Source organism: Myotis yumanensis, unplaced genomic scaffold (genome assembly GCF_028538775.1).
Source record: "Myotis yumanensis isolate MYYU_CA2020_CCGP unplaced genomic scaffold, mMyoYum1.0.hap1 SCAF_1, whole genome shotgun sequence".
Classification (NCBI taxonomy): Eukaryota; Metazoa; Chordata; class Mammalia; order Chiroptera; family Vespertilionidae; genus Myotis; species Myotis yumanensis.
In genome coordinates this window covers 229,405,285-229,420,898 of record NW_027223752.1, presented here as the reverse complement: position 1 = coordinate 229,420,898, position 15,614 = coordinate 229,405,285, and the positions used below count along the sequence as shown (strand labels likewise).

Below are 15,614 nucleotides of genomic sequence, written 5' to 3'. Positions count from 1 at the left end.
ACCGTGCCCACTTCCCTGAAGGGACCTGGAATCCACACTGGCGTTGCCTGCAGAGTGGGCTGGCACAGGCAGAGACCCCATAGAATTGCCTGGGAAGTAATGTACATAATCCACACATACACCACTGACCTTAGGGGATGAAGGAGCCTCTGAAACAGACAGTTGCTCACTCTTTTGTAAAAAGAACAGACTGGTAAGGGTTTGCAGGGAAAACCCTTCCCTGTTCTAGAATTCTGCCTAAAACCAAAAGAACGAAACCAGAAGGACTAAAATCAGATTCGGAAGGAATGGGTTCTGATTGCAACCCACGGGTCCTCCGTGATGTCTCATGCCCCACGTAAATATCCCCTGCCTTTCCCCCGACTCCACGTCTCCCCATTTGAGACTGTGACCCGGGGCTAAATTGTGCTAGAGACTCAGCAGAGGTGAGTCCGCAGGTGGTGAATGAAATGGCTCCGGCTGGCTGGCTGGGAATACATTGAATTAATAGAGACACAACAGTAGAACCACTACTGTTGGTTTTCAGGGAGCATTATAGATTCAAATTTGCTTGAATTCAGTCTTTTGTCCCTCTTCACTTCTTATTACTTCCTGATGTTTTTTCTTTCTCCAATATCTCTCTTTACCTTCTCCTTGCTCAGTAGCCTCCTTTGAACACTGTTTCTAGTATTGGGACTTTTAAATACATATCGTTAACTCTCTGTAATTAAACAAAGTAAGGAAGTAAACAAAGTAAGGAAGTTGGTCTCAATTAAAGACAAGCTGGAGAAATGAGGACTTTTTAAGGAAATGAAGCTTTATCACTCTTAAGGATTTCCCAAAACAGTTGGAAGCAGTGACAGAGCCACAGTGCTTAGGGAAGGGGTGGCCGCCTGAACTTCCACTCAAGCACATACTGCACGTTTACTGTTGGAAATAATGTATGTGTTTTTGCTTCCTTTTTTTTTTTTTAACTAAAGACCTTTACTCTTTAAATAGACTAATATTTATTTCTTTACAAATTGCTTAGCAAACATTTTTATTTGAACACTGGATAGTGAGATATAAATGCAAATCTTAGTTGTTTAAAACAGTGTTAATGAGGTCAAGACCACACACTAAATCTTTCCATCTGCCAATTATCCTTATTGCATGGCCGTAAGTGTGTGAACAAGGAGCTCTGGCCATGAGAAGCTTTAGTATGAATCTGTCCAGTTTGCCTTCACATCGTTGGAAAATGGCTCTGTTTTCATCAGCTATGCTCCGTGGTTCGTAGCTTCGCATTTCTTCCTGAGCAGCAGTTATCTTAAAATTTTAGTGATAATTTTAGCACCATTTTGGTTATTTTAAGCATTTATTTATTTGATATTTCAACTTTCTGCTATGTAGTAGTGTTGCTTAAAATGAGGCAAGCATTTTCTGCTTTCCAGTGGCATTGCTCATTGTGTATTTATATCCTACTTGTTAAGGCTAATAACACTACGCGAGCACATGGAATTGCATCCGAACTCAGAAGGTAAAATAATGTTCTATTTCATGAGATGAGTGATTTTTTTTACTAACTTCTCATTCCAACTTAGAGTGCTTTTCTCCTTTGATTAAAATGTATTTCTCAATTAAATTAAAATGCAAATACAGACAGGCTGTGTTTATGGTTATAATAGAATTATTTAAAGAAGGTTTTAATTCAACTTGCTATTAATATTTCATGCAAGAACTGTTGGTTTTATTGTTGGGTTAGTACTGCCATGTTCCATTTTCAAGATTACTTAAAGTGTTATGAAAACTTAATCATACTGCCCAGATTTTATCAGGTTTTGCACTCTCTTCTCTGGGATGTTAAAATGGACTGCTTTCCTATATACTTTGTAAGTTATGTCAGTGATGTAGAAATATCAGTGCTAACACTTTTGAACCCCTTGAAATTGAGTTATGAAAAATTTGCTATTTGTTTTGAATAAATATTTTATTGTACAGAATTGAATCAACTCTTAAATTTAAGAGAACCATATTCTAGAATTAATTATGCAATTTAAAGATCTGGAAAAGTACTTCAAAACACCATTTAGTCTAACCTTGTAATTTATACGAGAAATATAAAATGTTTGTATTAGAAATTGCATGTAATGCTATGGATTTTATTATGATGTTTTTAGTACATTTTTAGAAGTATTCTATCACTTCTCAAATTAATTGATTAAAATAATTAAATATATTATAGCTTGATCTTATTCTCTTTTTTTTGTTATTTTTTAGAGACCTCAGTGAAAACCAAATTCAGGCAATTCCAAGGAAGGCTTTCCGTGGAGCAGTAGACATTAAAAATTTGTAAGTAGTTTTTAAAAAATGTATACAGGTTTTTAAAGCCATCCTATTTTAATGTTAAATTTATATTAAAGAAACAGTAATGAGAAGTGGTGAAAGCCCAATGTATCTTTATGCTTGATTAGGAGAGCTTGTAAAGTAAGTTTCATATTGTTTTCACAATTTATCGGCAAGGATTCTCATTTAGATGTCTTGAATCTGAACTGTTTATCAAATTCATTCTTCAAACCTTGTGATTAATCTTGTTAAATCTGAGAAGTGATTTGATTAAAAGATATTTGCAATGTATTTTCTGCCTTTTACTGTCAGCTTATTTCAATAACTCCCTTTTCGGTTGTTACTGCTGTTTATTGGATATGCAGACTATAAACTATTTTTTCCAGAAAGAGTAGATAATATTTTCTCGTTAGAGATACCTACAGCCTAGAGCTATAGCTTTCTAAAACAGCTTTTAGATCACCATTTTCATTAAACACCAATAATGTGAGAGGAGAAAAATTATGCATTTCCCTTTGTGTGAATATTTTTCTTACATCTATTTTCCTTCATATCTTTATGGAAGAATATATGCATAACCTTCTTTAAAAAGAAACAAGAAAAAGAATACTGCTTTCTGTATGTTCCCTTGATCAATCTTTAAACTGTAGTGTTTGTTCTAAGTGCCCGTGGCTCTGGTGATATGTATTGGATTTAAAATCTCAGTGGCAATACTAATATTGCCAGTATATACTTTTATACATTTTAAAATACCATATTATCCTTTGAAAATGATGGTTTTGGATTGACTGTGAAAGTGAGGGCATAAAATGTTTCTTTATCCTTTGCATTAGCTTGAAATGTAGAGGAGAGAAACCCCTGAGTGCTGAGATTAACTATCAGGAATTCAGTACTTTTTAACTGGTCATAAACAGGGCAGGGGCTGTGTCAAGAATTAACTTATATTCAGGATTCTCCATGGTGGGATCCAACATTTTTTTCAATGGAAAACGTGAGACAGATGTTCTTCCTCGTCAAAGAGGATGATTGTTTATAATGCTACACGTCTTGGCTTCTATAGCTTCTCTTCCATGTAAATGGTTTTTGTTTTAAATGTGTACTTTCTACATGTACAAGTCAAGAGAAAAATAGAGGCTTCTGGATGTAACTGTGTAGAGCCATTGAAATCGTGGCCCTAGTTTTTTATGAGTGTTTTACATGCTGGAAAGGATTTTATTTGCTTTCTCTTTATCTTCTTTAGCTAGGGCTCCGGGAAGTCTTCCTGTAGACTCGGCGATGTAGAGTGTTCAAAACAGCCTCTGTATATTATGTCAGAACATAAAGATCCTATGTAGCACCTACTCAAGTTGCCTATTTGTCACTGTAAAAGGATAGTAATGGCTACAGTTGACCACCCTTTGGGAATGCACTTACAATCTTACCATAGTATTATCTCTAAGTCCTTAAAACAGGTGGCTTTTGCTTCTTAGGAAAGATATTCAAGGAATCCAAGTCTATAAGTAATCCTTCTGCCAAATTTAAGGATACAGTTTGGAATGGGATGCAGGTCATGGTGAGATTCTTGCTAATATCCTCCTCTCTTATCCTTAAAAAAATGTGATTTTAAAAGGTTAGAGATAACAAAAAAGTGAAGTGCTAGCCAGTGTGCTGAAGGGAATGCATTATGGACTTAGCAGGATTTTTGAAAATCTTTTTTTCCCACATGCGTTATCCCCACCCACCCCAAAATTAAAGAGAGTTATTATGTATTCGATGAGATGAGATTAGTACTGGAGTCTCAGAATCTTTTGGTATTTATTGGATTTGGAGCTATGACAAATTAGTAAATGTAGCGTTAGTTTTCACTTTTATAAAATGAACATAATAATTGCTTGGTTTTGTTGTGAGTCTTAGAGGAGAAAGATATGTACAAGACTGTTTATAGGGGTAAAATGCTGTGGAATAGAGTGCTTTTCATTCTGCAAGTACTCACTAATCAACAGCTAGAAGTTAACCTTGGAAAAGATAGAGTAAGAAGACAGAGAAGCAGGGCATTTGCAATAGTAGTAATGGATAAGAAACCCATGTCTATTAGGGGTTATTTAGACATGAGCTACAGAATGGAAAATAAAATATATCAGAAAGTGCTAAATGACTCACCCAAGATGCTGATATTAAGTGCTATAGGTGCTGAGGAGAGCAAGAGATAAAAAAAAAAGGATTGTTTGAAGTTATTAGGGAATTCTGTAGGAAAGTTTATAAAAGAAAATATAAAGGAATCTTTGGAAAGGTTGGTTTGTATTCACAAATAGTGGCAAGGGTGGGATGAAGGAAGTCAGAATTTACTAAAGAGGCTGTACAAAGATAGAATTTATTCCCACTATTTTTACTGCCTTTCATGTAACAGTGGGAAAGACTATCAGAGCAATGTTGGAATACCACAATGCATTTTTAGGTTTATTTAATTCATTATGATCATAGCTAATGAATATAGTTTGAACTATAATTAAAATATAGTTCAAACTACATTGTTCAAAAAATGTCCAGTTTCATGGGTCTTTATATAAAGTTCAATTTTTTCATTAAAAGTTAAAAATATATCTGGTTGATCTCTTAAGAGGACTTGTATGCATGCATATAAGCATAACCAATGGACACAAGACACTGGGGGGTACGGGAGGCTGGGGGAAGGTCAAGGGGGAAAAAAAGGAGACATATGTAATACTCTTTGTAATACCTTAAGCAGTAAAACAATTAAAAAAAAAATAAAATAAAAAGGAAAAAAAGTGAAAAATATATACATATATCTGGTAAAGTATATTTAATATGAGGGTAAACTTGAATTCATAATGTTATTAAAGGGGTGACCATACATTATCAAGTAATGCCTCAATAAAGGCTAAAGATATTTGCATTAATAATATTAGTAATATCCAGTGTGGGAAGGAGAGGTACAGACCTATTTGCATTCCAGGATGTGCATTTACAATCTGGACAATCCTGTATGGTGCCAGGATGGCTACTGTTCCTGGTCATTGAGAGTAAAAGAGAAAAAAAACAAAGGTTAGACAGAAGGAATATGTGCTTAGGTGGCATCAAGGTGGTATTTTGTTTAGTACAAAAGCCAACCGATGCACCACATTGGGCTTATTGGATTTACCACAGTCAGGCCTTACTCAGAGCAAATTCCAGTTATTAGAAGACTTTCACTGGAAGGACTTTCTTTAATCGGGTGGATTGGCTAACTATGCTCAAGGCAGCATCCTGACAATATGAAACTGATGCTATGGAAATTTTGCAGATTAGCGGATCTTAGTCCTCTTCCTGCAGGCAAGCCACACAGAAACCATGCCAGACAGAGGGACATTTATCTTGCTCTTCAGCATCTCCGGGGCTGACTTCCCATACCCTTTTGGCTTTTCTCTATTAATTCCTTAACCGGATTAAAATTCTTTATATTTTATTTTGTTACCTAAGTTTCTCTGGCTGCAATGGAAACCACTTGCGTTTTCCTGACATTTTAGACGGTAATATCTGAGAATAACAAGATCATATTAAAATACCACCTAAATTATAGTGTTTATAATAGTCCCCGGCTGCACTTTTCCATAAGATTTACATCTGTGTTTTCAAACTCCCCAATCAAGTATGAATTAAAGTATTGATACCATATCATTACCAACCCAGGTCTCACCAAAATGGTAATCACAGTTTATACCACTTTTTAAAAAAATCAATTTTGCATATATCTCATTTATTTAACACTGATTCAGTAAAGCCTTCACTGCCTTCTGATCAGATCTTAAACAAAGACATGTTACATTATGCTACTGTGTTTTTTTTAAAACAAGGATTTGTGAGATATTTCCATTTAATTGAATAATGTTGAATAATTTAGGGGAATATTCAAATTAAACCTTGCTTTATTGCTGAGCCTTGCAAGCTTATTCTCTCAGTATGTACTTTCTGAGTATAAAAATCCTTCCAAAGTCTCTTGTATTTATAAGAAAACATCCCTAGTTATAGTTATTCTAGGATTTAAATGAAAAAAAGTACAAATATACTAACAAAAATTAAGCAGATTGCTAGTTGTTATTCATATCACAAAAGCAAACTCTGTCATACTTCACTATTAGTTTATTTAGTGAGTCCAAGATGGATACTTAAAAATAATTAAATTTCAACAAGCATTATTTCAGCTATACTGTGTAATATAAATCACACTTGCCTTTTTTCTAATTTCATTTTGCAGTACATCCTCCAAATGTACAGCATGTTCCAGTGAAACTTTACTTTTCATTGTTCATAAATAAATTCCCTTCCATTTACTTGCATTATCCCAAATCCATTAACCCTCCATCTGGTAAGAACCTTACCATCATTGTCCAGGAAAACTTCCTCTTGGTAAAAAGTACATTATGGAAAATATTACATTTATTCTTTTTTTGACATGCATTAATTGATAGACAAGAGCCTAAGTTAAAGAGGATCTAGCTTGGTTCTCTTTGAGTAAGTCATGTATCATTTGGGAAACAGATGTGTATGACCATGACATTTAAGGAAACAAATTACCCAATTTGGGTTGCAATGATTATTGGCAATAAGAAAATTTGGCAAACAGAAGAGTTGATTTATATTGTTATTATATATTTTCCATACAAATGCAAAACTTACTTTAGCTTTGTCATATAACTTAAGCCAGAATTGCAAAATGTCTACTCTAATCAGCTAGTTTATGTGTTTAGGGCAAGACATTTCTTTTCATACTTACATACTTATTAAATAATTATCATACAAATAAAATCTATTGACATCAAATTGAAATTGTAGCTTTTAGGGACCCCAGCTCTTTTCTAGAGTGTTTTCAGTAAGATGAGGCTGAAGAGACTGAGAAGGGGAGATCAATTCCTCTTTCAAGGGGTCTGCTATCCTTGGTGTTGGGTTAGATGCCACAGGTCTTCAGTGGGACATAAAACCATCTGAACAGACCTGTAGAGATGACTCTCCACTTAGATAGAGTACATTGAGTTTTGTATTATGAGGCCCAGAGCTCCCCTTAACACCCAGAAGTTTGTCTATAGACATAAGAGGTAACCAGCTGTTGTTGGGTCCTTGAATGTGAAATATATCAGGAAGATGCCAGTAGAACTGTCCATGGGAACTGTCCGTGGTCCTGTAATTTTCCTGGTTAATACTCACTCCAAAAGCACACTGAATTCTGTGATAATCCCCAACAGCTATGCTCAAGTGTGCTTCCAACAACCTCTCCAAATTTGCTTTCATCAATGATGGCATTCTCTCATGTAACAATGAATCTATACAATCTTCATAAACACTTTCCAAAACAAATAAAACACAAGGATGTCTGATTCATTGGGAATCCAACTCACATATGTACAAAATAGGAATTGGCATGATTTTGCTGTGGCTGTTATATTGTACTGAAGACAGGCCAGCTCTTTAGGTTCCTACATTCCTCAACACCAAACAGCCGCTCTTTGCTACCTCTATACTATCCACTGGCCATCAAATTAAATTTTGATCTGCATTTCATGTTCTCATTAGGTCATTTAACATTACAGGCAGATTTATTTTCACAAAGCCTTCTTTTTCATCCCATCATTATCTGTTTTAAAATTATTCAGTGTATTGCCTGGCCAGTGTAGCTCAGTGCTTGAGCTTCGACCTATGAACCAGGAGGTCTCAGTTCCATTCCTGGTCAGGGCAGGTGCCCAGGTTGTGGGCTTGATCCCCAGTGGGGGACATTCAGAGATCAGCCAATCAATGATTCTCTCTCACCATTGATGTTTCTATCTCTCTCTCCCTCTTCCTTCCTCTTTGAAATCAATAAAAATTCATTAAAAATCATTTAGTTTATATTAAAAAACACTTTGTTATAGATACTATGGCAAAGCCTTATGGACACAGAAGAATATTGTCATAGTTCTGCAGGATCTATAGGAATATAGACTCTTCCCTGAGAGAAGTGATTGTTATTAAATGGCATAGCAGCTAGTCTCTTTAGACAATCGAACTGCTCATAACTGATTTCCACCCAGGTTCCTATCCCTCTCTCCCACTTAATTTGCACACAAGTTCTTTGCTCAAGCCCAAATGGCCTCTCTCTGGAGAACATTTACTGTAAACATTGTAGAGCCTTTGCTTACAACTGTTCTTTGATTGTGCCAATCTCCATCATAGGGAATGCTGTTTTTATTTTTTGTCTTCCTGGAATCTACCAGATTTTTAAGGTTCAGGTTTTTTCCAACCCTCACACATGCTTACTTCAGACTACTGCAATCTCTTTCTTCTCAGGATTTGTTTACCTCTCTTCATTTGCCGGCTTCTTCCTTGAAACTTGGCCATCAGAGATTTAATTAAGCCCCCCCCCCCACTTTCCCATTTTCAGAATGAATAACTCCTGAATCTGTTACCCTAGCCACTTGTTATTGGGGGGGGGGGGGGCGGGTTCCAAATATACATAAATTTAAATTTGTATCAAAATTTCACCAACTATTTACTACCTATTTCGAATAAGTTATTGAAGTCTGTGAGCCTCAGCTTCTCATTTATAAAATCAAGATGATAATACTTACCTTTTTTTGAAGGTGTTGTGAGGACTAATGAAATGGTGCATATACAGTCTCTGCCAATTGCTGTGCATTGAATAAATACCCTTGTTGGACATCTGGTCCTGTCCAAAGCATTCAGCCAACATTTTGTCCATGCTGAGTGGTCCTTGATATTTGGTGCTGTTCAGAACGCCTCTGCTTAGAATGTCCCTGGTTTCAAATAGTCTTTCAAATGTGTTTCTACTGTTTGTTTATAGGATTAAGACATGTAAAAGTCTATCATGTTTTATTGGTCCAATAATCCCATTGTGCCTATATTGCAATAATTACCCATCTTGCCTTGAAGCCTGACTGGTGATGCCACAAGGGTTTAGGTCAGCAATTTTCAACCAGTGTGCCACAAGAATTTTTAAAACATGCAAATACCTGATTATTTAGTCAGGGGCAATGACTTCTTTCCTTTTGGATTGTCAACCAAAAAAATGACAACAGCTAACACAATAATACCCATCTGGTGTAAATGAATCAAAATTATACATAGCTTTGATTTCTACAAAATTATACAATTGCCCTTAGCAGGTCACTCAGTTGGTTAGAGCATATTCTGTGCAGCAAAAAGTTGCAAGATCGATTCCTAGTCAGGATGTGTATGGGAGGCAACCTATCGATTTCTCTCTCTCTCTCTCTCTCTCTCTCTCTCTCTCTGTCTCTCTCTCTCCCTCCCTCTAAAAATGTCAATAAAAAACATACTCTCAGTCGAGGATTAAAAATGAATAATAATAATACAACTTTTCATCAGAGCAGCAAAAATATGCATATTTATGCTATACCTCAGAATTTTAGTGATTAGTTTACCTGTGTCATGAGATGAAAAAGGTTGAAAATTGCAGGGTTAGGTACACAGTTTGGCTCGGACGAAATGTGTCTGTGAATCTTTTGAACAAGACCAAATGTTTGTTCATCACAGCTGGTCGCAATCATAGTCAATTTCAGTTTCCACCGCCTTCGATTATTTTGCTTAGCGTTACCAGGACATGCAGGTCAACTTGGTTGTCTTTCATTTATTTTTGTTTCCATCTCTCTTAAAGCTACTTTTGTTTCCTCCCAACAATTGACAATTGAATGTAACTTCATACTATAAATTATTTCAATAAAAACTGAAATCCTTTATTCCTATGAAAAACAAAGCAAAACACAAAATGTTGTTTGAAAGATTGCAAAAAGGTTAATTTCACAAATAATGAAAGTTACTTTGCATTCCTCAGAATGGTCCTTATCTTGGTTATTTTCTTGACTAATACCCAGATTAACTCGGATTGTGCTTTTATGCTGAGGTAAATGATAAGAGTCGCTGAAACTTCTGTCTAGGATGTTCATTTATATGGATCAATTTGCATCATTCTTATGCTTCCATTCCTTGTAATTTAAATCTTAGACCAGTTCTTAAACAATTGTTATTTGTATGAGGCTTGTATGTTTAGGCACTTATTGGCCTGAATTTTATACATGCAAGGGAAAAAAAATAGAACGGGTCATGCCAAACCTTAAACCTTAACAGCATTTTTTCTTTTTCTCCTACTTCACCAGTTAACTGGCACGTGTCCAAAATGGAAACCATCCCACATACCATGATATTTTGAATTTAATTTAAAAAATCATTTTGCAATGAATATTATAAAAATAAATATATTACTCACAATTTGGGTGTTCTTGAATATTTTTAACTGAAAATTCTCACAAAAAATGATCTTAAAGTTGGTCAGGGCTGCCACTTAGGGAAATTTTTCTTTTATAGACACACGTGGCATATGGGGAAGGTCTGTCGTTTGCACCTACAGACGCTTATGGCGTACAATGGGTTAATTTATATGCTCCATCACCTTTGTTCCCAAATAGCAAAAATTTCTCATGCCCTCATATTGATCCTTATTACTCTGATGCATTTTAAGTCAGCTAAAATTTTGGATTTTGCCATCTTATAATAGTCATATGACTATGAACGGAACTCGTATTTCCTGTAACTTAAGAAAAAGACACCTGGAAAACCAGAGCAGAGTCATAATAATTCATTTTGAGACATTGAGGGAACCTGACTGACTTAGAAATTATTAGAGATGTTTTATGTTCACTATTGTTTCAGAGTTAAGAATAGTTTATGTTCTAATTCTTTCAAAAATCGATTTGTAATAAGATATTGAAGTGAAATATGAATTTTCTATGGGTAAGGAAAAAAAACGAACTGAAGTTAATTTAGGAAGGAAAGTTTTATACATATAACTCAAACATAGTATGCTATTCAAACTTAGACAAATTAAAAAAGGAATCCCCGAGAAACACTTAAAAGTAACATAATACAACATCTCTAACTACATTTCAGAATGCCAAGTTAGCAACGGTTTACCTTTCTGTCATTTAATATAGCTATTTTTAAAACTTATATTTAGCAACATTATATATTGTCTCTCATATCTAGAATTGATCAAAATCTGAAACTAGGCTAAATTATTTTTAGTGTTAAAAATATCAGACCAGCTTTAGAAATTTGTTGTTCGTGAGGCACAGAGAGTTCCATCTCTAAATAAAGACGGTGCATTGTCTGAGACTAAATTTAGCAGTACTAGGGGGGAAAAACGGGTATCTAGAGTTATTTTAGAGCACCAGGAGAGGTGTTGCCACTGAAAAGAGACTCATAGAAGATTGGTGCCAAGAGAGGTCTTGAAGGTTCTCTACTCATTGTAATATTTTCATTTTTATGAAATAAAAGATAAAGCAAATGCGTCAGAACACACCACAGACTAGGGCAGTGAAGGATCAGATAGAGAAGAGATCTGGAATTTAAACAGAAAGGGGTTGGAGGTAGAAAAATAAGGAGAAGACACAAAACTCTGTGCTAGCACATGTCCGCTGAAGGTCGGAAACTACTGATAATACCTTCTATGCCATGTTTTTCTTCCCAGAAAATCAGGAGAGTGGTAGTTTGCTTCCTCCAAAAAAGTGGCCCCTATGCCCGGAAAGCATCCTAAAGCCATCCCGAAGTGCCTGGTGCTCTTAGCATCCCCAAGTCAACAGATTTCCACTCTGTCTGGCTGAATAGTTGTGACATTACTTTTTGTTGTTGTTGTTTGTTTTTTTGTTAATCCTTACCTGAGGATATTTTCCCCATTGATTTTTTAGAGAGAATGGGAGGAATGGGGGGAGAGAGAGAAAAAAAACAAAAACATCGATATGAGAGAGACACATCAATTGCTTGCCTCCCTCATGAGCCCCCATCAGGCCAGGGATGGAGCCTGTAACCAAGGTACATGCCCTTGACTGGAACCAAACCTTGGACCCTTTCAGTCAGTGGGCCGATGCTCTAACCACTTAGCCAAACCAGCTAGGGCAGTTGTGACATTACGTTTTGGAGAAGAAGGGAAAAAAAACTTTCCTCTTACTAATTCCTTAATTCAAAATAATTTCATGGCACAAACGGAAACCTCATGTAAACAGGCCGCCTGTCTCCAAATGCGTGGCTGACAACAGATCCTTTTTCCTTTACAGAAAGCAGAAGTGCCAGGGTTTGAAAGGTAGTGGAGAAGGGAGTGAGCCATTCGAGAAAAAAAAACGAGGTGCAGAAAAATAGTCCAGAACCCCTGAAATAAATTACACGATTGCATACTTTTGACACTGTTTATCTTGAACCCTATGCAAACAAATGGAAGTTTATGCAGAATTTTTCTCATGGGCAGTCATGCGGGCTCGGCTATTTCCATAAACATTCCTTTGAATAGAATAAAATCCACCAGTTGATGAAAAAATTATTCATTTTGATGTCGATTGTCCATTCACAGGTCACATTTTCATAAAATAACTTTGTCCTCAGAAGATATGTGGACAGAGATAAGATGGCTTCCAGAAAACTTTTAAGGAAACCTCCGGTCCTGTGAGAGCCAAATAGTCTTAATGTTTTAGCACCAATAAGTGCTAAGATGTCCGTTAGGAATCGGAAGCCTGTGACCCAGAGCAATGCTACAGAGGTGAAATTAGCAAAGTTTCCAGCGGGGTCTCAGTGCCTGGTGGGAGGCAGAAGGTAGCCTGCCTTTCAGTTCTTGTCGGACAGGGTTTGCTGGAGTGCCCGCCAGCGTGCTGGCCCCCCTTGGTGGATAGTATGCATGATTTAAAAGAAGCTTTGTCAGCACTGATTTATACTTTGACAGCTCAGGATATTAAGATATGGGCAAACATACCGCTCACCCTTTTACAGATTAACCTGGAGACTGCATTAGGCAAATTTGAGAGCATTAAAAGATTTTGCCAATTTGTCTGGAAACAATTTCTCTTTCGTAGTGTGTCAAGGGTAACACTCCATGCCATTGTCCTCTTTTAAATGGCTTTGATAAATCGTCTGAAAGGTTAGAGAATAGTCGTGTAGATATATATTTAGCACTTTAAAATAAAAAAAGGTTATTCGCTTAATCGTTAAATGAATTTAATCTGTAAAAATCAAGAGCGCTCGAAAATGTGCTTCCTTGGGACCGCAGCCGCTGTATTATATCATGGGTCTTTAAAATCTTCTTGAAAATAAAATCATACTTCTGCATTACTTCCCAATAAGTAGAATGCTTTGGGCTATTACAGCAGCATGAATGGTAGCTATTATTTGGGGAAAGCCCTCGTTGACAAAAGCAATAAAATTGCATCTTCTCCGGAGTTTGCCTGTTTTTTAATATGGCATGTCCCCTAGATTGTACCATTTGCATGACATCCAGAGAGCCTCCTGTATGATGGTGTCCCCTGGAGACCCTCGTGAAATGAGATGTATATTTCATGAGACATTGTGGAGGTACATCATTTCTAAAGTAAGGAATTCAAAGAGGCCCCTCTGGATTCACTCCTTGCACTTTTTTTTCAGTAGTTTTATGAGAGAAACGGCGATTCTGTGGGAGTGTTTAAACAGTGGTTGTAAGAACAGACCTCGGATATGAATTAGCCCTTTGGGTGAATTCTGAGCTGGAAACAAGGACGAGGTGCAGTCGTATTCTGATCACAGTCTTGCCCCTGCACAGCTTCACGTGGAGCTGACAACCCCTCTGATTATTTCATCAAACATCCCGCTTCTATCCCAAGTGAAGCATTGAAATACTTTTTCTTCACTGGAATAATAATATCGCTAAGCACCAAGCTACTAGATTTAAACACTGCTTATGAGGGGGAAAAAAAGGATAGAACAGGTAGGATTTACTACTTAACCATTCATTTTAACAAAGTAAATTCCTTTGTGTAAATAAGGAAGTTTTAATTCCAAAAACAAGTGGCGGGAAAAAGCAGACTTAACCAAGTTTGGAGCAGCCTATTTTTTTTTCTCTCCAATCTTTGAACTTTAACAAACTGCAAGAAAAGATTCATTTGTTTCAATTTTGTGTTATTTACGAGGAACTGGTACAGCCTTTTAACTTTTTACCTTAGATATAGGTAGCATTTTCAAGCTGCTGCTGCAGTATGTGTTTTGTAGGGGTTTGGGCTGAAATTAGCATCTTTGAGAAAAACAAAAATGGTTATTGATTTCCTAATATTTTAAACACTTATTTCCTGGAGAGTGGTATCACTCAGGAGGTTCCCTCACTGAAAAGGATGCCGCGTTTACAGGGCAGGGAATTCGAATATAATGATAAACAATGCAAATGATGAGCATAGTGACGCTTAAAATAGAACAACTGCTGGCTTGCTACGTGGATTCCTGGTTGGGACTGCGGGAAGATCTACGGGACCTCATTTCTCTTTCTTGATTTGGAGTTCTCGAAGGAAAACTGCTTTTAAAAAGGAGAAAATCTAAAAGTAGTCTCGCTCTTTCTTGCCAAGGATAGTGAAATTAACATGCAGCTGGGCTTCTCTGATAAATGGATTCTGTTAGGTCACTGAGGGGGTGCCTGTGACATTAAGTGATTTACAGTCCTTTACCTTAATGAAATTGTTTCAGCAAGATGACGCTGAAAGCTCTTAATGGATAGCTTTTCTTGATGTAATGAAATTGCATTCCTATGGCATTTAATATAAGGTGCAGTTATTATTTACAGGAGCTCTCCAAGGGCTGCTATTTGCACAGACAGTTCAGAACAAAAAGAGATTTCAGTGGCGGGCGGCATGGAGGCCAGAAGGGCTCGTGACATTCTTCAGCCGATGAGTGTATTTGGGAGAGCATTTCAGTTCCTGCAGGCAGGGCTTCCTAGACCCTTCAAGAGACTTCCTTTCCCTCACCCTGCAAGTCTTCAGCCTTTTACACATATCCTTTCATCCGTTTAACAGGCAACTGGATTACAACCAGATCAGCTGTATCGAAGATGGGGCGTTCAGGGCTCTCCGGGACCTGGAAGTGCTGTGAGTACCTCTGATTTCTCTGACTCCTCAGGAGAGCTTTGTGTCCGGGGGAGGGGGAGGCTAATGTGGAAGCTTATCTGTTAGCTTAAAATCCAGGGTCAAATGGTCTCATAAGGAGATGCCTAAATAACTCATGGTGATAACAGGGAAGAGTCCAGATGTGTGTGTGCAAAACCTTGTGCATAGCTGTATGTTAAGGTAACATGGTCTATGTAAGAGGGACACGCAAATGTTCACATATAACGTCCTTGAAGTGTCTCTTCTTATGATAAACTATTCTGATTCACGGGATTTGTGGGAATTCATGGGATTGCTAAGTCATAAGATAACATCAGTTGTAAAGGAAAAATCACAACAAAAAATAAACCTCTGTGTAGCTGATATATGGGTATAGGTTGTAGTTGCTAT

The 15,614-nt window shown here is 36.7% G+C and overlaps 1 protein-coding gene across 2 annotated transcripts in view; it reads left to right on the top strand.

The window, feature by feature from the left end:
* The window catches only part of SLIT2 (slit guidance ligand 2), a 355,443-nt gene that overhangs the window by 207,001 nt on the left and 132,828 nt on the right, over positions 1 to 15,614 (top strand). For both annotated transcript variants that reach the window (XM_070398759.1, XM_070398751.1), the window contains exons 5-6: positions 2,236 to 2,307; positions 15,135 to 15,206. In XM_070398759.1, coding sequence (XP_070254860.1) covers positions 2,236 to 2,307; positions 15,135 to 15,206 — 144 coding nt within the window. The remainder of the gene's footprint in view (positions 1 to 2,235; positions 2,308 to 15,134; positions 15,207 to 15,614) is intronic.